Source organism: Orycteropus afer, unplaced genomic scaffold (assembly GCF_000298275.1).
Source record: "Orycteropus afer afer isolate SDZICR_OR568_19922 unplaced genomic scaffold, OryAfe1.0 scaffold00063, whole genome shotgun sequence".
Classification (NCBI taxonomy): domain Eukaryota; kingdom Metazoa; phylum Chordata; class Mammalia; order Tubulidentata; family Orycteropodidae; genus Orycteropus; species Orycteropus afer.
Genome location: NW_006921650.1, coordinates 2,966,560 through 2,990,398, shown reverse-complemented (window position 1 = coordinate 2,990,398; position 23,839 = coordinate 2,966,560). Strand labels below are relative to the sequence as shown.

The 23,839-nt window shown below is 37.3% G+C and overlaps 1 protein-coding gene across 1 annotated transcript in view; it reads left to right on the top strand.

Moving 5' to 3' along the window:
* The window catches only part of PPP1R9A (protein phosphatase 1 regulatory subunit 9A), a 577,130-nt gene that overhangs the window by 473,943 nt on the left and 79,348 nt on the right, over positions 1–23,839 (top strand). The window contains exons 8-11 of the mRNA XM_007939795.1: positions 12,103–12,156; positions 16,292–16,521; positions 18,224–18,320; positions 18,418–18,589. Coding sequence (XP_007937986.1) covers positions 12,103–12,156; positions 16,292–16,521; positions 18,224–18,320; positions 18,418–18,589 — 553 coding nt within the window. The remainder of the gene's footprint in view (positions 1–12,102; positions 12,157–16,291; positions 16,522–18,223; positions 18,321–18,417; positions 18,590–23,839) is intronic.

Sequence of the window (23,839 nt, the reverse complement as noted above, 5' to 3'; positions counted from 1 at the left end):
GCTACAGAATTTGTGCAATTATTCTGTGGGCTGCTTTTGGCCTGCATATTGTATTTTATCTTTCCATTTTCTTGGGTGCATACTGTTAAAACATATAATAACATTGGTAAAATAAATCAGATCCACCCAACTCCTCTCTTTGTAAATTCCTTTACTGTGTAGCTTATCTTTTAAGGAATTTTTGAATCACTTTATTATCCCTTGAAAATTTTTCTTTGTAATTTTGATTGTATTTACATTAAACTACTAAATTAACTTTTAGAGAACTGACATTTTAATCACATCGTCTCTTTAATCCCTCTGGTAGCATAGTGGCTAAGGCACTTAACTGCTAACCAGAAGGCTGGCGGTTCAAACCCACCAGCCACTCCTCAGAAGGAAGATGGGGCAATCTATTTCTGTAATGATACTGCCTCAGAAACCCAAGGAGGGGTCACTATGAGTCGGGTCTGACTCGACGGCACATAACAACAACTAACATGGAATGTGTATATTCCATTCAAGTCTTACTTTTGGCCCTCTCTAAAATTTTATAATACCCTCGATTAGTTAGGTAAGTGTTATCTGACTAGAATGGATTAATCAAAAGCTGCTACATAGTTTGTCTTAGCTTCAGTATAAGTTAGGAAGTTTTCTCTACTTTTCAACTTTCAGAAATTATTTGTGTAGAGCTCTAATGACTTGTATAAGATAGAAATTCTCTGTTCCCTCAAAGTTTATATTTTTACTCTGCTGTGAAACTATCTAGCCTGGTGACTTTGTGCAGTGAAATTTTAACCTTTTACAGTGGATAATGGCTGTTACTCTATTCAAGTTTTCAATTTCTTCATGGGCCAATTTTAGGTATTTTGCATTTCTCCAAAAATTCATATATTTCATCTAGGTTTTCAATTTTATTAGCACATGTTTTATTACTTTTGGAGTAATCCTTTATATAATTAGTTATCTTTTTATATTCTTTTCCTTGTTTATTTGGATATTTTCTCTTTTTTCTTACCTGTTTTTTCTAGAATTTCTGTCATATTAGCTTTCAGATTCTTGTATATTTTTCAATTCAAAATAACATTATTTTCTACAAATATCTTTATTTTTCTGTTTTTCTTGTTTGTTTTTTGGTATTAATCAGTTGGGCTTAGAACATTTATTTCTCACATTCCAATAAGTATATTTAGAGCTATAATCTTTTTTCTAATATTGCTTTAGCTATTTGTCATACTTTTTGACATGTGTCATTGTCATTTAGATGTAATTTCTTTTATGATTTGCTCTTTAATACAAGAATTATTTAGTAGTATATTTTTTTACTTTGCAAACATTTGGAAGTGTTTTGTTTATTTTTTATTGACTTACTCTATTGCATTCTAGTCAAAAAACATATTGCATATGATAGCTACTGTTTAGAATTTTTGAGACCTCTTTTATAGCTAAATTTACTGGACAGTTTTACTTTAATATTTAGTATTTTATTTAATATTTACTTTAATATTTAGTCAGTTTATTCCTGAATCTTTCTTACAAATCCAAAAATGTTTGTCAGTTAATTGGTGACTTTAACCCATTTACTTCCTTTAATCAATTTAATATGAGAACTTACATCTGCCACCTTGTTTCATTTTTTATATTCTTTATGCTTTCTTCTTCCTTATTTTCTTTTTAAACTTTATCTTTTTCCTAGTTTCCATTAACACAATGCAACACACTGCAGTGGAGTCGGATCTGACTCATAGTGACCCCTCTGTGGGTTTCTGAGGCAGTATCACTACAGAAGTAGATTGCCCAACCTCCCTTCTAAGGAGTAACTGGTGGGTTTGAATCACCAGCCTTCTGGTTAGCACTCAGATGCCTTAGGCACTATGCCACCAGGGCTCCCCCTGATTTCCATTAGACATGTTAAATATTCATCTGCTGCTTAAATGTTATATATTTTATTTCCATTATTCTGGATGTTGTCGTCATTCTTATGGGCCGTCGAGTGGGACCCGACTCATAGCGACCCCTCCTTGGGTTTCCGAGGCAGTATCACTACGGAAGTAGATTGCCCCATCTTCCTTCCGAGGAGTGACTGGTGGGTTTGAACCGCCAGTCTTCTGGTTAGCAGTCAAGTGCCTTAGGCACTACACTACCAGAGCTCCTATTATTCTGGATATTACCCTTGAATTACTTTTTCTCAATTTTAGTTTTTTTTTTTTCCTAGCAATATGCAAAGCAGGTCAATAACTGTCTATACCATTTAACAAAATAACCATAGAATACTCTTATCTATTCTCCCACCACCCTTTTTTTTAATATATATTTCACAAGCTTTAATTAAAGCTGTATGTTGTTGTTGTTGTTATGTGCTGTGTAGAGGTATACATTTAACCAAATTATTTGTTCTAGCTCACATCTACTTCTTTCCAACTCTGATGGGATTCCAGTGCTGCCCTGATATAAATTCGCAGTGACTGGTGCAACTGCTTTCCTACCACATGACACCAAATGTTCCTCCTGCGTGGCCACAAATGTTAGGTTAGGGACCTGGAGGTCTGAGCTTCAGGGTCATGGAATAGGCTGGCCCTGATTTATACTCTGATGGAGGCTTACCCAAGGTACACAGGGAAGATTGAAGATTAGTTAGATTGCCATTCCGGGGTGTTGACATTCTTCTCTTTCAGATCCCATTTTTCAAACACATCGGAAAACAACTATATTGTGTCTCTAAGAATTTCTCACAGGCTTTTTGTTAATTGATGAACAAAACCCAAAACCCTGAAGCGCATAAGTGTACCTTTTTTTCCCTTTTGGCATCTCTAAAACGGAATTAAATATAGACAAGAAATAGTTCTTGTTAGTTTGCTATGTTGTACTAAAATAGAAGTTTTCGCTTGCCTAGTTAGGTCATTTTCTGCCTTTATTTATTTATTTTTATTGATTCCATCATGCTATTTTCCTTAGGAATGTTTGATTTGATTGTTCTTATTAATGATGAATGTTTAATGATCATACTTTATTGTTCAAGCATTAAAGTAATTAAGGTTATAAATTTGTCTCTGATTGTGCCTTTGGCCACATCTTTTGGTTTCAATGTACATTTCTCTTGTCATTATTTTATAATCTACACTTCTCATTTTTTTAGTTTTTATTTTCTTTGACTTGAGTAATTGAGGAAACAGTTTTTAATTTCCAACTTTTTAATTAATTGAATGTTTTATTACATTGTGGTCAGTTAACATGTTCCTTAACGCTTTTTGATTTTTTGAAAATGATACTTTTATTCTGAATCAGTATGGATATTTGTGAGTAAAGTATTATGTGTTTCATTCTCTCTATATTCTTATTTATTTTTTTCTGTATTTGACCTAGTAACCTGAGACCCACACAGTAAAATTATATCTTATTATGTTTTATGTCTAAAGCTTTTGCTCTCTATTTTGATGTTCGTTATAAGCACATAAAATATCATGACTTACAGATGTTTTACCTTTAAATATATTTTGTCTGATGTTAATATTCTGGCTGCATTTATAGTTGCTTGATAAACTTGTAGTTGCTTGATAAACGACTGGTATGTATTAAGTACCTACTTTTAGTGTAAACCCACTTGGAGCATGTTGTTTTATTGTAAATTTTTAAAATATATTCTTGGAATCCACATCTTTTAATAAATGTAGCCAATTTAAATTGCTATTTCAATTTTACTTAAAATTTAACAATTGTTATAGTTGTTCAAGATTTAAATGTTTATCATTCATTGTATGCTTTATGTTTCTCTTATGTTCATTGGTTTTTATCAAGTTCTATTTTGTTACAATCTTGAGTTGAGTTCTAAGACAAGATTGTTACTAAATTATAACTATTAGCTTTTTAGTAACTGATTTTGTTTTGACTTAGGTTTATAGTAAGGTATTTAATAAATAGTTGCTCTTGATGCTTAATCAGTTTCAACTCTTTGTCTTTTAACATCACAATTTCCTAATTTTTAAATTCTGAATTTTTCCTCATTTGTCAGAATATATCTTTAAATAATTTATTAAGCATTCATTGGGGATATAGTTTACATAAACCTCGGTATCTCAGAGGTATCTCACATGTCATTCCTATGTCACAACAATAGAAAATCTCTGTTTATAGCATTTTGCTCCACAACCTCTTTTCCCTCAATATGTTGTAGGGCAAACTTTATTGTTTCAAATTAGCACTGCATATTACAAAGGAAAAGTCAAAAGCCAGTCTGACATTTTGATGTTGTATTTTTTTAGCCTTGTATTTTAAAAGTCTTATCATTATTTCTTGAACCTAGGCCTCTTTTCATTGCCCCCCCCCCCCCGTAGTCTGATTTGTTTTGTGTTTTGTATGTGTGTTTTAATTTTATTCTATGAATATTTTCTTTAGTTCCTATTCTAGAAACACTTTGTGTCAGCTCTTGTCTCATTTTTCATGGTTTTACTTTCTCTTTATTGTTTCTGTGTCTGAAGTAATTTCTCAGATTTGTCCTTCCACATTTCTGATTTCATTTTTGGGTAATATTATGTATGCTTTCAACATCACATTTAATTAGCTCTTTAGTACTTCTGAGTTTCCTTCTCTCTGTCCTCTTCTTGTGCTTTACTTTCCCTTCAGGCTAGTAGTCTGTAGAGTTACCTTAAAACATCTTTTTTTACTTACAGGATACATCTTTTTCACAGGATTATTTATTTGAGTTTTCAAATTGGTAGTCTCTTTGCACTGACCTGAAATGTCTGTTAATAGGTCTAGTGTTGCCTGTTTCTCCTTTATTTATTTTGAAATAAGGGAAAAACATTTTTTTGTATTTGGTGTTAGTCAATAATTATCTACTTTTGTGATTATTTCTGACCTATATCAGGAGGACACTTTATCTACTTTCCAGCCCGATTTTCTAGCCCTCTATCACCTAGTGCAATTCTTTGTACTATGGTGAGGTATATTTCTGATCTCTCAGTTCAATTATCTGAGTTTAAGATAAAAAAAATAAGATAATTCCCAGTATTCCCTGCCACCAAGGCACTTAATGTCTACCTTGGTCTCCTATAGGATCTGTAGTGGAAAGTATGTAGTGTGCCACCACAAGCCATCTTCATGCCTTCTTCTGTTCTAGTATGTGCTTTCTGACTGAATATGGAATATTGCATAAGTAAGAGAACTTGAAAGAAGCCCTATTGCCTCAGTGGTTAATCACTCGGCTGCTATTCACAAGGTTGTTGGTTTGAACCCACCAGCTCCTCCATGGGAGAAAAATATGGCAGTCTGCTTCCATAAAGATTATATAGCCTTAGAAACCTTATGTTGAAGTTCTTTGTCCTAAAGGGTCACTAGGAGTTGAGATCGACTCAAAGGCAACAGGTTTGCTTTTTCGGTTTTTAAAGAGAACCTGATCTGAGAAGCAGTCCTTGGGCAAGATACGGTACAGGTGGCTCCCTTCTCTCACTGCACAGACTCTGGATCTTGGGAAAAGTAGCACAAGTGTCTTCCTATCTTGGTAGTGAAGCTTGGATAGATTTTTCTTAACTTCATAAATCTCTCATATTCTAGAAAGAGGTGTTTTTTTTTTTTTTTTTTTTTTTGAGTGTCCATTGTGTTTGTGAGGTTTTCTGATTTGGTTTTTTTTTTTTTTTTGCTGTGACTTCACTGGTTAGTTAGCAGGAAGCAGGAAGAGGCTACGCAGGGTCTGCTAGCCAGGTGCCTCTTGAACTGATCACCCAGTGTTTTCCCCTCCCTCCTTCTGTCAGAGTTATGATCATCAGCGCAGGCAAATACATTTCTACCTCTTTCTTGAGAAAAAAATGTAGTACCAAAGTAGTGGGGTTGTTTTTTTTTTTTTTTTAATCATAAAGAGTCTGTGAAAAAGGATCTAGGAAAGATCATATGTGCATTGGATAATAAAGTTCTCTGTGTGGAACTTTCCATTAACATGTAGAGAAGCTATAAATTGTGATTTACATTGCAGTAAACAGATACTTATTTAAAAAGAAACTATAGTTGCAAGCTATTAGCTATATCCAGCACCTTGCTCTTAATAAACAGTTCACTGAAAACCTAATGAATGGTTAAAAGGAGCTCTGGTGGCTCAGTGCCTATAGCATTTGACTGTTAACCAAAAGGTTGGCGATTCAAACTCACCAGCTCCTCAGGGAAAGGAAGATGGGGCTATTACTTCTGACTTACTGCCCTGGAAACCCAGTGGGGATCACTATGAATTGGAATTGACTCGATGGCACTGGGTTTGTGTGGTTTTATTTATTTTTTTCTTTTTTGGAGAGACTGAGAAGTTACCTCATTGGAGGCTCTAGCTGTATGATATATATTCCGTGATTACTATTGTCCTTTAGATTAGCTTATTATGTCATTCAATCTGCCAATTTCAGCTAATTTCATATAAACTCAAGCAAACAACAAAAAACTCACTGCCATCAAGTAGATTCCAACTCATAGCAACCCCCAATGAGTTTCCAAGGCTATAAATCTTTACAGAAGCAGACTGCCTCCTCTATCTTCCATGGAGTGGCTGGTGGGTTCAAATCACCAACCTCTTAGTTAGCGGGCAAGATGCATTAACCACTGTACTACCAGAGCTTCTTATATTATAAATATTATTCCCTGAGAAAAATGCTTTGGTTAATGTAAAGATCATTGCCACATATAAAGCATTGAACAGAAATTGCAAAGGAATATAGCTTTATTTTGATTACAGAATAAAACAAATCCTGAAAGTCATTGACTGTAATATTGTTTGCCACCACCGATATGGAGGCAAAAACACCTCTGATTCTTGTTTTTGTGGAGGATGCATTGATGGGTAAGATAGACATCGATCAAATAATGAAAAAGATTATTCCAAAAATCTTGATTTCAATTCTGAAACTACTTTATCAAGTTCTGTGTAAATAGCAGTGATTCTTTTGCCTGTGTAAAGTCAGGGCAGAGAACGCTGCACTGATAGAATTGTAAAATTTCTAACTAGGGCTCTCAAGTCTTTCCTGCTAAGATAATATTTTTCACTTTTTAAAGAGAAATATTTTCCCTGTTTGCACAGGATAAGGAAGGAGAGTGCAAAAGTTCACTCTCACGATTTATGTTCCTGTATAGGATGTTTCTATTTCTAGAGTAGTTATATTTGGATTATATTGACTCAGTGATGGGAGTACATGTTTTTTATTCTTCTTTTTTGAAAGAAAGAAACAAAATACACAGCAAGTACACCTGCAGAGTATTAAATGAAAGCTTCCATTCTCTGTGGGGAAATGTATGTTTATTTGTGCTGTGATCCTGGGGTGCGTATCTGTGGCATTGATGTTAAAGATGACAGAAGAGATGAAAGGGACTGGTCTTGTAAGTCAAATGACACTGACCTGCAGCCCTTAACCTTCTTTTAATTTATGTCCTCCTATCCCAAGTCTTTGCTCTGACCTAGATTCTGTGTGGCCCAAAGGTTCCAACAAGTTTTTCATGCTCTATTTCTATTAACCAACCCTGTTAACCTCCTCTCCCTGCAGTCAGTCAACCTGACTATTCTCAAGGGATAAATTTGTGAACGCTTTGACCTGTACTTTTGAAAGGTTATTAATCCATGACATAAAGATCTTAAACATGCTGAAAAAGGACCGTTCTAGAATTAGAAAACTCATCCTTTTACCAACTATGCGTTTTTTGTGAAGTCTCTTTACCTCTTTGAAAAACAATTTTCTCTTCCTCATGAAATGGAGGTTTCTCAGACATATCAAGCCCACTTTGCCTGGAAAGTCAAATGCAAAGGCAGAGCTGAGGTAGACAAACACACCAAAGCCAACGGTCTTCTGACCTGGTTACAGGAATAATAGGCTGTGGAAATCAAGCAGTCGATAGGTTCCCTCTCATCTTTCTCTGTATGTGATCTATAGAATGTGTCTGGAGGTGGCATTTAGTAATGTCCATGTAATGTCTTGAAGATAGAGTCTATGTCATGCTCATGTGCCTTCAGTGCCTAGCACAGTACCAGACATAGGGTGTCATTTAGTAAACACTAGGTGAAGAAGGAGTGAGATGTCCTTTCTAAGTTCCATTAATAACAGTTGCAGCAGATTGAGCACCATTTTGCATTCAGTGTCAGAATACTCAGAGACCACCTGAAGCAATGCATGGTTTCCAGTCTGAGCAATAATTTCTCATCTAAGAAGTGAAGGTGATGACATGTACCTCACAGTTTTTGTGAGGATTAAATGAGAAATACTTTCCAAAGCAGCTGGTTCAGATGGTAATTAAATGAGTTGAACTGAAAGCAGCTTTATGCGAGTAGAGATGTCAATTCTGATCTCTGCCTCTCAGCCTTTCAGGGAGGAACTGAAGTAGGGGAAATCAGGCCTGGGGTTATAGGGTTAGTTCCATTTCACCACCAACTTCTAGTGGAAACTTGAACAAGTCATGAAACATTTCTGAGCCTCTTTTCCTGTCATGAAGCAAAGTCAACAGTACCTGCACTGCCTACCTCACAGTGTCATTTGCAGTTAGTTATAAAGGGAGATGACAAAATAAGATAAATAGTTCTACAAATGTAGTGATTTAGTATTGGTGGGGAGAATAATGGGTGGAGACTTATAAAGCCTGGCTCTGTGAATGAGGCTTACTAAGCCACAGTTTCTTCCTATACAAAATAAAATGGTTTAATTAGTTGATTTTGGTGCTTTTCCTGTGAATAGTGATGGATCTGTAAAAATTTTCTTCATGTGCAAGCAGGATAACAATTGTGGCATATGTAGAATTTTAGAACTTATGAGTAATAAGAATACCTTTCACTAAAACTTCTGCCCATCTTCTGGATAATTTCTGAATTTTCACAATTCTTCTTTCCTATAGGAGGAGCAATACTCCCCCTCCAGCTTATGTCTCCCATTTCCAGCTTATGTCTGTCATCCTCATCCCTTTGCTAATGAGTTCCACTTCTTTCTCTTATCCAGTTTTGGTGAGATGGGGAGCTGGAATAACCGGAGATCAACTTGGGCTGTTTTGCAATTTTGCCTAGGATTGGTCCAACACATCAGTAGGTATATCTAGTTTATGCAGCCATAGCATTAAAAATGGGATAAAGATTTCTAGATTCTGCAACCATGACAACCACTTCCAAGGTCTTCATTCTTTAAATGCCATGCCTGTAGTATCTGGGAGGGCCTTAGAGTTCTTCCTATTCAGCCCACCCAGTTTTTATATGGGAAACTGAAACACAGAGAAACAGCTTGCTAGAGGTCATAGTGATCTGGACAAAAAAAGTCCAAAGTTCCCACAAACTGCATGCCATATCCTTTACTAGAAGTTAACCACCGAGAAAATAAAATCTGGCACTTCCCCCAGAGAGCAGTGTTCACTGTGAAATCTCCCCTTCTGAATTCTTACTACTTTTCAAATGGAACCAGAGATGGTTTTGTTTGTTTATTTTAGGTATGACATCATATGCTTTTAGTGCTTTTAACTGAGAAATGGGGTGGAGATAATCTTACTTGAGTTCATATCATTCCTTCTTTCTTTCAGCTGACTTTACTGAGGGTTTATTCTATGTTCTTCTAAGGGGGCAAAAAAAAAATACTGGATTAGGAGCTGAAAGATGCAGGTTCTAGTCCTGATTTTAACAGTGATTCACTATAAGAACTAGACCAAGTGAGTTATCTTCTCGGAGCCTTAGCTATCCCATGTCCAAACTCGGTGAATCCAGAAGTCTAAGGATGTGTGATTCTTTAGTAATGAGTACTTTCTGCGGCCCATCCCTGAGGATACACATGGGCATTCTAATATGTCAGTCTGGGTTGCCTGGCGTTGTGCAGGCTTACGAAAGACGCCTCCACACTAAGGCCCTGGGTTAGCGTGGACCTTGTCAGTGAGGAAGAAGGGAGTTGCTGTGGTTTTGGAGCAGCACTACTATGTCTCATAACCTTTTCTTATCTTATCCCTGAGAAAGCTTATGACATATTCCTTCCCAAGTACACCAGTGCTCTGAACCTCTGGTAAATGAAGGTAAATTAGAATCATACCACTAAGAAAAGGAGCCCTGGTGGCTCAAGGGTTGGTGGTTCAAACCCACCAGATGCTTTGCAGGAGAAAGACCCGGCGATCTGCCCCCATTAAGATTTGAGCCATGAGCAGTTCTACTCTGTCATATAGTCACTGTGAGTTGGAATCAACTTGTCAGAACACAACCACCACCACCACCACCACTAGCGGTATGGTAAAAAACAGAGTCAGATCTAACTGTCTGGGCCCCACGAAAGAGTTATAACTTTGGCATGGGAGGACCCTTCCTCTACAGAGACTTCTAGAGTGCAGATATTGCTAGGAACCAGTGAGGGTGAAAGGAACAATAACCACATCAGCAAGAATGCAGGAGTCACCAGGTGAGAAATAGTGAAGATAAGACAAGTGATGTGAGTGGGACAGAGTCAAATTACCACAATTTAAAGATCACCTCTGAACCAAGAGCTGTAGCAGAGCTGCAGCAGTGCAGACCATGCTCGCATGAGCATGATAGACTGAAAGCACCAAATGGGGCCTTCAGGCACTGATTTTTGCCATTGACATCTAAGGCGTGTTGGATCAGTCTTCCTTGATTGTTCTTTCTGTCTTCACCCTTCCTATATGCCCTACCAACTGGGTAAATGCCAAGAAAATACAGGTTGCAAAACAAAGAGAGAGCTGAGGTTTATAGAGATATTGTGTTCTCCAAAGCTCACATTGCTGGTCCAAGAACTCTACATTTCTGTTCTATCAGTGGAGACACCTGTACAGTTGCTTTTTCTGGTAAGAAAACCTCTTAGATTGACTTAGTTACGGTCATATTAGAGGTCTGTGGTCTCTTATGCACAATCCTAACTCCTGCTCCTAAATTTCTGAAAACGATCTTTTTTTTTATAAGTTTGTGGCAAACTCATTTGGTGGTAAAACCTGACTCAAATTGACAGGATATGATTTGTAGTCTTTATGTGCTTCACTTAGGAGTATTTATATGTTTGGTGGCAGCGATGTGAATGTGTTTGCTGACAAGATGCCCCCTAAACCCTGCTGTGAGTAATTCACAATTTCTAAAAGATGCATCTTCTTACCATTCTGAAACTAGAAAAATTTACGAATTCCAGGAACATCTGGCTCCAGAGGTTTTAGATAAGAGACCATGAGTCCATAAATTGTTTCCCTTTGGAGTCTGGGTGGCAGGAACAGTTAGGCGCTGACTACTAGCAGAACGGTTGGTGGGTTCAAACTCGCCCAGAGGCCCCTGGGAAGACAAGCATGGAGAACTGCTTCAGGAAGGCCGCGGCTTTGAAGACATTATGGAGCAGCTGTGCTCTGCACACGTGGGGTCACCATGGGCGGCATCAGCTGGAAGGCAACTGAGAACAACAACAAACACCATAAGCAGCATTAATCTCTTAAAGAAATTGTCTCTCCTTCCCTTAAAGGGAAAACAAAGTGAAGGGTGGGGGAAGCAAAACAAATATTTGCAAATGGTGGTACTGCAAATTGGCTGTAGCTGGAGCTTTTCAGGTCTGGATCTTTAATAAAATAGATGTTTTGAAAGACAAAAAATTTTTGAACTGTACCTTTCCTTTAATTAAAATTTAAGAATCACAAGTTTTGCTACGGAAACAGCATCATCTCAGCCTCCCTCTCCCTGACAGTCTGAGCTGCCAAAGAGGTGCTCATCAGAATGTGAGTGTGACTCACGGAACCACAGTGCCACCTTTCTTCCAGATTTAAAATTGAATCTTCACACTGCCACTGGCTGTTTTTCCTGCTTAACCATTTCAAACAGCAAGGCTCTGCAAGAAAACAATACCTTGTGAGAAGTCTTGACACTCAGATCATAAAGGAAGAGCAGCAAAGAGGGCAAGAAAATATGTTTTCTTCTCTTTGATCCCTGAGCAGTTAAACTGGTAACCTAATGTGAGTGTGGGCCATAAAACTTATGTTTAATTAGTTTGCACCCAGCAAGCCATTGTACATGCCGGACGTTTTAATTTACACTCTACTGCATTGCAGCACTCTTCTAGGCCTTCTGCTGTGTAATAAAGTTATTCTAGCTGCTCAGGCTTTAAAAATATAAATGCAATCTCTTAGTTCAGGTTTTTTTTCTCTCTTTTCAATTTTCAGTTGCAGATAAAACATGCGGTTACAGAGGCTGAAATTCAAAAATTGAAGACAAAGGTAAGAACTAATACATGGCACCTGAATCGTACTTTTAGACTCTAGATACTATGAATAAATTCAGCCGTACAACTAAAGGATTTGTTCCTGTGCGTTGAAAAGAATACAAATGGTACAGATTCGTTTCCAGTGTTAGATGTGTAGACACACCTGCCAGTGATAACAAGATTCCCCACTCTCACCCTCAGTACAAATAACATAGTATTTTAAGATGTAGGTATTTACATAATTACACATATGTAATTACCTCTGAACTTTCCTCGACAAGTGATATTTTTAATGATCCAAGCATCCAAGTATGTTTCAATCACTAATAACATGTTGTTGTTGTTGTTATTTGCCATCGAGTCAGCCCCGACTCATAGCGACCCCTCCTTGGGTTTCCGAGGCAGTATCACTACGGAAGTAGGAATCCCCAACCTAAACACAAGCTATTATACCATACCGCCTGGTTTTTATTTACCTTATTTTAAATACATTTAATCATTTATTTATTTTAAACTTATCTGTCAAAAACAATATACTGTTTTAACATAGTGCATACATTATTTGTGATAGACAATGTCAAATTTCTGGTAATATTACAGATTTGGTATACTACTTGTGCCCATTGCCGTCAAGTCAATTTCAGCTCATAGCTACTCTATACCACGCATGATTGATTGGAGGTGCCAGGTGCTGCTGGAAACTTTTAGACACGTTTAGTTCACGTCATTTAAATTTGTGGGAAAAACAGATCTTGAAAAAAGGGAATATGTATTTTTGGTCTATATAGAGAGCAATAGAAGACACAAAAGGGCATTTTTAATTGATACGTTATAAAATACTTGTATAGACACAATTCTAGGAACTGTGTCAAGTTTTATCAAGAAAGTAATTTCAAGGATTTAAAATATCTTTTGGATTACTTTTAAAACAGTATTCTTTATTATTTTTATGGGCTTTTAAAAATTAGAACTTAATTCCTCCCCCACCACTAATGATCTGTTTTCCTGTTCACATTGAACACTTTGTTGGTTTTTCCATGTGATTCTGATGAAGGTGAATTAGCAAGCCTATTTGCAAGCCTATTTTGGTTAAACGTTGTTCTCTGCTAATACACGCTGTAGCTCTTTAGTCAAAACATGTCTATACATCATTCATGGTGCCATCCCAGCTCTGTGAATAGTAATTTTTAAATTAGAAGTGGTTGGTAAATAAACAACTTGAATGTAAAACATTGCTTACTAAAAGATGCATTTAGAAGCCTAGTCCTGTTTTAAGTTGATATTATTTCTTGACGTAGAATGAGAGGATAGAAGTATTTGTGTTTTGTTTTTAATCGTTGGTTGGAATCAGGAAAAAAGATTACTCTGTGATTGTAAGTGCTTTAAAGGAGCTTATGTCTTAGACTATAAACACTTAATTTAGAAAAGCCTACCTACTAGCATTTTATATTTTTTTCTTACTGTGTTAACATGTAGTATAGATTAGGTTTACTTTACAATAACTCTTTATTATCCATGTTGATAATGAAATCCCAGTTTTGAAATGTTGGAGGTTACTCTTTTACTCTGTAACCTGTTTTGCCAGTGTATTTAGTTAAAAATATATATACAAACATATATAGATTTCCATTTGCTGAATTCTACATGGTTATAGAATGTCTTAGATTTTTAACATTAATAGTTTATAATGACTCTGTATCCTTTTGAATTTTAAGGGAGGCTTGTGAAGTAGATGAAGCATTAGCTTAAGCATCAGACAGTTGTGATTAAGTGACTTTTGACCCTTCATGCCATGGCTCAGCCCTTGAATCTCTGTAGAAGTGAACCAGCTGAAGTGGTATCCTATCTATTCTAAGCTTCCCAGGAAGTGGAAACAGAGGAAGCTACTTTTTTTTTTTTTTTTTTTAATTTCATTGGAGGCATTTAAATTAATCCAGCAATGATTTATATTTTTACTTACATTATCTTTTATACAAATATGAGATTCATAAGGCTCCAGAAATTCCTAACACAGCCAGCAAAATAATGAACTACGGACTGTATTCACGTCAATAGAAATGAATAATATAGTAATATCATCAAGAGGGTTAAAAGCAAAGTCAAAACAGCTAACATTTACTGGATGATTGTTATGTCCAAGGAGCTCCTCCAAGCACACTGATATCACAGTTCTGTTTTATAGATGGTATAGTTAAGTCTTAAGAGAACTTCAAGATCAAACAGCCCTTAATGGCAGAGCTGGGATTCAGATCTAAGCTGAATGGCCGCACAGTGCCCGCTTAGGGACTAGGCCATACTGAACTTCATCCCTTCCATTCTTTACTCATTTCTTAGTTATTTTTTTTTACATATAATTGCATAATTTTCTTTGTTGGTTACCAGGAGTGGGAGGGGAGGGGCGAGAACACTGTTAGATAAGTAGAGGTAAGTATTGATTTGGGTGAAGAGAAGAGCAATGTACCAAATGTGAGTGATCAACATGGTGGCACTGAGGAAGAGGAAGATATAGAGAGGTACATGGGACACACAGATAGCAAAGATGAACACTTTTACACATAGAGTACTGAGTTGTCAGTGAAAGCAAACATGGGTATACAGGTGGGTAGATGGGTGGACAGGCTGAACTATTAGGTATGCGTATGCAGCAGGAGTGCACCCAAGACCATATATAGGGTTGGCAGACAATAGTACTATAAGTGTATTTGTATGATCTGTAAGAATTCCCAGGTGCATAGTAGAGCTGACAAGGGACAAGTTTGTAATTACTTCTTGGTCACAGCCAGCTACCCAGAAGGATTGAGTAGTTGAACTGGTGGGCTCTGGACCATAGTTGCAGGGGACATCAAGCTCAATTGACTGGGGCCATCAAGCTCAATTGGCATAACATAGTACACAAAACATTGTTCTGCCTCCTACTTTGGTGAGTAATGACTGGGATCGTAAAAGCTTGCAAGCAGCCATCTAGATGCAACGACCGGTGTCTGTTCATGCAGAGCAAAGAAGAATGAAGAAAACCAAAGATTCATGGAAACAGTCCATCCTAGTGACTGGTACACCATGCAATCCACAGCCTATATGACTGTGAGACCAGAAGAACTAGATGGTGTCCGGCTACCACTGTCAACCACTTGGAGGGGGATCTATGTCGGAGATCCTCAGTAGAGAGGGAGCACAATGTGAAACAAAACTCAAAATCATTTGGAAAAAAAAAGAGGGGGGGACACCAGGTTTGCTGGTCTGATAGATCCTGGTGGAACCCCTGAGACTATGGCCCCTAGCTGTCCTTCAGGTTTGGAATTGAACCCATTCCTGTGGCTTCCAGCCAAACAAAAAAGACAGGCATGTGAGTTGAACATTTACCTGAGGTAGATACACTCCTTAGATCAATCATGGTAGAAAGAAGGGCTGTTTATGCACAGGGAGACGGCTCAGCAGGCAGGAGTGCATGGAGGGATAGACAAAGGGAAGAGGTAACTATTGGGAGGAAGTAGGAGGAGAGCTGTTGCATTGGGGTAAATTGTAGTCACTGTCATCAAAGTGTATGTGAACTGTTATATGGAAAGTGAATTTGCTCTGTAAATTTTCACCCAAATCACAATTTAAAAAAAAAAAAAAGTAACCCAGTAATTTTGCACCTAAGGATGCAAAATAATAAATATTTTATTATATTTATTAATATAATAATTATTATTAATATAATAAATATTACCTACTACTTAGCTTTGTAAAGCCTACAGTAATAATTGAGCATGTGACTGAATGTCCTGGTTAAGAAAAAATAAATAAATAAAAACCTGAAAGAAAATATGTTGAAGTCCATTGGATATAATTAGTCAAACTCTAAACTATCTTTTAACTGCTCATAAGACTTCAGACCACATGGTTTGATGGAAAGATCATGAGATTTGGGATTAAGTCTGTTTTATCACTTATCAGATGTGTGACCTTGGGCAAAGCATTTTACCTTTTTATGGTTTCCATTTCATCACCTGTATGATTAAAATAACACTTTCTCTTCTAATCTCAAAGTGTTTTGAGGATCAAATCTATGTAATAATGGAAGTTAATCTAATACTTGCTATAAAAACATGAGGAATTTTTGGTATAATAGTACCCAGTGATCCTTGCTTTGACATTGCTTTATTCAGCTGCAAGCAGCAGAAAATGAGAAAGTACGATGGGAACTAGAAAAAAACCAACTCCAACAGAACATAGAGGAGAACAAAGAAAGAATGTTGAAGTTGGAGAGCTACTGGATTGAGGCTCAAACTTTATGCCACACAGTGAACGAACACCTCAAAGAGACTCAAAGCCAATATCAGGCATTGGAAAAGAAATACAACAAGGCAAAGAAATTGATCAAGGATTTTCAACAAAAGTAAGCAGCTTCTGATGACTAAAGAATAGTTGTGTAAGTCCAAGGAATGTTTACATCCAGCAATTATTGTCATAGAAAAGATGACCTCAGAATTATCCTTCTCAGAAGCATTTACAACATATATAGCCCACTTCTATCATTTTTTTCATAGGAGATTATAGTTTGTATATTTTTAATTTGGGGCAACCAGTTGCCTCCTGATTGTTTCTGGTTTGGTTTGGTTTGGTTGTTGTTTCTGGATAGTCAGTCATTGATGGAAACATTTGAATACCTTTATCCTTTTTGAAACATCTGTGTGATTTAGAAGCAAGAAGGCCAACTGAAGTAATGCAGAATGACTTTTGGGTGTGGTGCATGCCAATGGCTATTAGGGCCTTGATCAAGGTACTTTCATCTCTATTAGAATCAGTAACCACAGAATTTTCCCACTGCAGACGGTGTTAATGTTGACTGGCAAGACCCCCTTCCCTGCCACTCTGCTCAGCAACTAGGAGAGAATCACAAGGGCCTCAGTTCACTGTGGTGACAGGGACTATACCACTCTCTGGTTTTGAATTTCAGCGGCCCTTTCTGAGCTTCTGCTGCATTGATTCTGTCTGTTGAATCTTGGTGCAATTTCAGAGAGACGGACCAGGAACATTTTGACTGGATATTTTCATCAATTACATCTGGCTAGCTAGGCCAATGAAAATTAGTGCTGGTACCGTTTCCATTCTCCTGAGAGGAGGGGCATAATTGGGATGTGAAATCAAATGTACACGAACTGTTAATGTAAAACAAATTTTGCTCTGCAAATTTGCACCCAAAGCACAATTAAAAAAAAAAAAAAGGAAAAAAAATGAATTCAATACATAACTATTTTAACTCTCCCTGCCAAAAATACAATACCTAATTCTACTTCGTCTAATAACTTTGTAATACCAAGAAAAATAAATAAATAAATAAAACCTCCCTACCATTGAGTCGATTCTGACTCATAGAGACCCCCTTGGCTTTCCAAGGCTGTGAACTTTACAGAAGTAGATCACCCCATCTTCCTTCATTGGAGCAGCTGGTGGGTTTGAACTTCCAACCTTCTGGTTGGCAGTCAAATGTCTTAGGCACTTTGCCACCAGAGCTTCTCAATTTTGTAATAGATTTTACTGAATTTACATATTCTATTCCAGGCTCTCAAAGTGGAGATATTTCTCTTTCCCTTCCTATCCTTAAGTGTGTGTTTCCCCACTCAGCTCCATCTTCATTGTCCTTGGGAAAAGCAATCTTCCGATTAAAATCCTACCATTTAATTCCATCAGTTTGTTGTGTGTATGACATTGCAAGTGTGAATCATTTCTATCTGACATGCTGTTACTACCACTAAATAACCCAGAGTGGGTCATTAGTGCAGTAGTGCCTATCTAACTGTCGGTACTCTAGAATCAGGAGCTATAAATGAAAATCATAATCGGCAGAATTAAAGCATTTTTATTTATGTTGTGACCCATTAAAGACTTTTTTATTTTCTTTCAAGATTGCATATATATCTTTTTTCTAACATTTTAGAAACCTTGACCGTCTTTTCCTAACGATAATTGAGTTTTGTTTGCTTAAATAGCTGTCCAGTTACTTATCTCACTGCAGTTTATTGCTTCAGATAAGAACTTTCACATTTCCTTATTTATTGAGTGTTTGATGCAATCACATCTATTATTTTCTTCTTAAGAGAACTTGATTTCATCAAAAGACAGGAAGCCGAAAGAAAGAAAATAGAAGACTTGGAAAAAGCTCATCTTGTGGAAGTTCAAGGTCTACAAGTACGGGTGAGTTATGTTCTCAAAATTACTAAATAATGAGATGACTTGGCCTGGTACTTGGAGGGGGGTACTAGAGTTTTATGAATGAATTTGTTTTTCCTAGATTAGAGATTTGGAAACTGAGGTGTTCAGGCTACTAAAGCAAAATGGGACTCAAGTTAACAATAACAACAACATCTTTGAGAGGAGAACATCTCTTGGTGACATCTCTAAAGGAGATACCATGGAGAACTTGGATGTCAAGCAAACATCTTGTCAAGACAGCTTAAGTCAAGGTTTGTTTAACTTCAGAACAAAAACATTTTTAATGATGGTGTGCTTTTTCCTTACATTCTTCTTTTTCTTAATGAAAAATTTAAACATTGAGAAAACCTTCATCCTATGGGAAAACAGAAAAGGTTTATCAAAGTAGGAATCTACTCTTGTATTAGCTCTTGTATTATTAAAAATAAATGCTTTAATGTAAAGAATTAACAAAATTCCAACTAAAGTCAAACTGTTGTTGTTGTATGCCGTAGAGTTGACTGGACTCATAGCGACCCCTCCTTGGGTTTCTGAGGCAATATCACTACGGAAGTAGATTGCCCCATCTTGTTAGCAGTCAAGTGCCTTAGGCACTATGCCACCAGAGCTCTATTTTCAAACCATCATAAAAGTGATAGGCTTGATAAACTGCATTTAAAATGACAGTTCAGCCATCTAGCATACAACTGTTGATCTCCTCCTATCCAGAACAAAGGGGAGTGAAGAAAATCAAAGACTCAAGGAAGCAATTAGTCCAAAGTACTAATGGCCCATCTGAACCACAGGCTCCTCTAGCCTGAGACCAGAAATGGTGCCCAGCTACCACTACTGACAGTTCTGACCAGGGATACAATAGGAGGTTCTGGTTACAATGAGAGAAAAATGTACCACAAAATTCAAATTCATAAAATAGATCAGACTTGCTGGCCTGATAAGAGACTAGAGAAACCCCAAGACTGTTGTTCTAAATCTCCCTGCTAAGGTGGAAGTAAAGCCATTCCCAGAGGCTGCCTCTCAGCCAAACAATAGTCTGGACTACAAAACAAATCATAACACCCATGAGGAATGTGCTTCTTAAAGCAATTGACCATATGAGACCAAAATGACAACATTTGCCCAGAAACAAAGAGGAGAAGGCAGGAAGGGGTAGGGAAACCAGAAGAATGGAAATGGGGAACCCAAAGAGGCAGAGCACTGAGACATGGTAGAGATTGCAACCAATGTCATGGAACAATTTGTGCATGAATTATTGAATGGAAAACTAATATGATGTGTAAACTTGTACCTAAAACAGAGCAAAATATTAAAAATAACAATAAAATCAATATTTGTGGGGGAAGAATCCTTGTTTAACATAGCAAGAATCATTTATTAAGGGTTTAGCATGTTCCAGGAGCTATGCACAACTCGAAGAATGTAATCGATGCCACTGAATTGTACATGTAGAAACTATTAAATGGGTATATGGTTTTCTGTGAGTAATATCAACAACAAAAGAAATAAAATGAAAAAAAAAAAAAAAAAAGACCACCATATTTAGGGTGATCCACACAAACCAAAACTAAAACCAAATCTGTTGCCATTGAATAGGTTCCTACTCAGAGTAATCTTATGGGACAGAGCACAACTGCCTCATAGGGTTTCCAAGGCCACTGTTGTCTTTGCAGAAGTAGACCGCCACATCTTTCTCCCTTGGAGTGGCTGGTGGGTTTGAACCGCCAACCTTTTGTTTAGCAGCCAAGCACTTTACCATTGTGCAACCAGGGCTCCCTTAGATATTACTGAGGACTCTCTCACAATTTTAAATCACTAGAATAAAAATCTTTTTGTAACATTTCAGAAGTCTTGACTGCCTGCTTCTAACACTTGGAATCCATTTAGTTAAAGTTTTGTGCTTTTCCTTGGTGACATCCTATGTGTATTCCTCACTTCTTCCCTGTCAGAGATCACAAGTTGTTGTCCTTCTGTGCCGTCAAGTCTTTCTGACTCACAGTGACTCTCTAGGATGCAGGAGAACTTCCCCATAGGCTAAAATCTTCGTGGGAGCAGGTTGTCAGCTCTTTTCTCCTGCAGAACCACTGTGGGTTCCGACTGCCAGCCTTTCAGTTAGCAGCAGAGTACTTAACCACTGTGCCACCAGGACTCTTTCAAAGACCAAATAAAAAGACTGAAACACTGCAACAGTTTCTGTCATAACAGGTTGTCTTCTGACATACACCAACCACAATTAAATCGCTTATTTTCTTTCCCACACTCATTGTACATAGATTAGGCATATCCACATATGAATGAATTTTGTTTTATTTCTGTAGTATATGTATAAATTACAAAATGTGTAAGAATGTGTAAAGAAAATTACTCAGAAAAACATAAATCTTTTAGTTTCATCTTTTAAGACACATCCATAGAAATTCTTGGAAAAAGAAAAATTAAAAGAATATTGGGTAGTAGGGTTGTCATGATGGACCTGACCAACTTGTAGGCAGTGACTAGACTGCAACAACACCTTGTTCATTAATGAGCTCTTGAATTTATTGATGAATTTCCTCACATATTAACATGTTACTAATGAGATTTTCCTGATAAACAAGTGTTTATATTCAATTACTAACTTTAAGAACTGAACTTTTAGTCATTAAAATTGAAAATACTGGAAATCTTCATTTAAAATTAAATCTATGTGTAGAGATTTGAATCCCTGCACTGCGTTTATGTCCTTTACATGGATTTTCCTATAACAGGATAGAATCTATAAATAAGGCCCTCTGGCTGCTGAGAGGAGGAGGATTTAGCACCAGCATCACCACAGACTGAGAAGCTGTGTGACTTCAGGAAGGTCATTCAGATTCTCTGGGTTGCTTGTACTGTTTACTATAAAAATAGTAATGCTTCTTTCTCCCCCACTTAATGAGGTATTTTGAGAATCTTTAACTTATTCTAGGAGAGGGAAAAGGCAATTTTATTGGAGCTGTTATAAAATTACGATTTTCATTTCTGGAACACTAGAAAATTGCTGTCGCCAAAAGAAAAACATAAAATCAAACCAATTTGTTTTTCTACCTTTTTTAATATTTGAATATTAAAATTAATTGTAGTTTATAATAAATGTGTCTCTGTTGTGGCATATGTGATGTATGATCAGTAAAGAGTAGCTTTCAGTGGTTTAGTTCATTTCTCTCAGTTCAGAGATCTGTATCTTGTCAAACATATAATTAATGGTATTTATTAAATTATATGACTACAGAAGATCAACAAACTATACTATTAACATGCTGATTCAGATCAAAACCTTACATTTCTTCTGAACCCTCTTTTTTATTCTACACCCTCCATTTTACCACATAATTATCAGTTTCCCTGGCAACACTGTCGGTTCACACTGAGATGCTGAGACTACTAATTCTTACTGAAACCAATCCATGCTTGTGCAGTCGAGGTAGAATCAGTCATCTCAGACATTAGTAGCATACATATCAAGAGTGCTCTTCCGTTTGTGCTGCCAAGGACAGTCAGTGATAAATCTTCTTGAATTTCAATTGCTTGATCACATAAACAAAAATGGCTTGGTCAGTAGCTAGATAGGAATGCTCTGGAAAGCAGTTTTCTAAATTGATCCTTTGTTTCTGTTGCTAGGGAACACTGAAATCCTAGAGATTTAGAAAGAGAGAGTAAGGCTGCAGACCTGACACAAGCCATTCAGCATTTAAAGATCCCCTGGCACCTTTTTGCAATAGGATGGGTGCAGTGGTTACAATCAGTTCCACTAGTTTTTGCCCATTAGATGCAGTAGTCATCCTCCCAAGCTCCTTTGGACAGTCCAGTTCTTATTTGCTTTACAAGCGCTGGAGTGTTTCATCATTTGGAGAGTGGGTTAGCATGCTTTTAGGTCTTGAAGCAGCTCATGAAGCAAAGGAATTGTCAATTGCAGGTTGTGGTAGTTAAGGTTGTGTGTCAACTTGGCTGGGCCTGGTTGAGTGACTGGGCAGCTGGTGGTAATTATTCCCCATGATGAGACTGGCAATCAATTCCATGGTGGGACCTACCACAAGCAGCTGAGTAACTGCTTTAAGAATTAAGTCTGCTTCCTGTATATGACAAGCAGCATTGGGAAGGGTCTCTAGCTTATGCCACGCTTGAAACCTGCATGTAGCCGTGTCGTTCAGAACCCTGCCATGCTCTGCCGACCCCTTTAATGGACTTGAAATAATGGCCTGCCATGTGGTTTGGTAACATTGGGACTGTGCCTTTTTACTTGTCAACCTTGGGCTTGTCAGCCTCAGCAGCCAGCAGCTGTCTGAATGAAGAAAAGCCTCTAGCTTCAGTGGGCTGGGAGCAGGAGACAGAGCTGAAGCTCAAGGTTAAGGGCTTTCACCCAGCCCCTAGAGCATGGCACTTTGAACTCAGGCTTAAAGCCTCCAAACTGCAAGAGAATGAACTCCTGTTTGTTCAAGTCATCCCATTTGTGGTATATTCCTGTCAGAGTGGCACTAGAACACAGAACACAAGTCAAGGAAAAACTGTCAGATTGAAATGGGGAAAGAAAGGTAAAGGGAGAGAAAGAGGGAAAAAGAAAGAAGAGGTAAGGAAGAGCCCGTAAGCAGCCGTTTCTTCACATGGACTCAAGTTCTTCTAGGGCAGAGCTTCCCAACTGGCAATGGATCAATTATGAGGCTCTCAATATTGAATTACTGTAAATTTTATAATGATAAAAAATTAAAACCATTTTCTAAACCATGCAGAATTTGACCACAGTTGAAATTTTATTTGAACACCATTTGTACAAACTAAACAAGTTCAAATATCTCATTAAAATACTTTTTTCTTACCATAATTGCATAAGACAAATGTAACTAATTTTTTCACCAACACTCATAAAAAGCCCCAAATTCCTTATGGTTTTTGCCAGTGTACTGGTTAAATACTATTTTCCATGTGTGCCAGGACATGAAACAATGATAATTTTACCATACTCTCATGTACCATGTTTGCCATTTCTTTATCCCTGTGTAATGCTGGCATATTTGACTTCCGTACCTTGCATCCTAGGGCTCTGAAGTGACTAGAATGTCTGTGGCTGCCCAGCTATGTAGGTCATGCTAGAAGAAGAGCAGAGGACAGTCCTGTTAACAGAAATCTTGATAGGAAAAAGCGTTGTAATCTTACATTTATTATAGTTCTTAGAAAAGTCACTTATACAACATATTCTTCCCAATAAGTTTATGATGATGTTATTTCAGATTCAGATATCTTTTTATTATTATTATTATTGTGATTTGGGTGAAGGTTTACAGAGCAAATTTACTTTTCATACAGCAGTTCACATATACTTTGTCTCATGACACTGACCACAAGTTACCACAATGCAACAGCTCCCCTCCCACTTCCTCCCCATAGTTACCTCTTCCATGTCTCCATCCCTCCATGCACTCCTGCCCCCTGAGCTGTCTCCCTGTGCATAAGCAGCCCTTCTTTCTCCCATGATTGTTCTCTCCAAGGAGTGT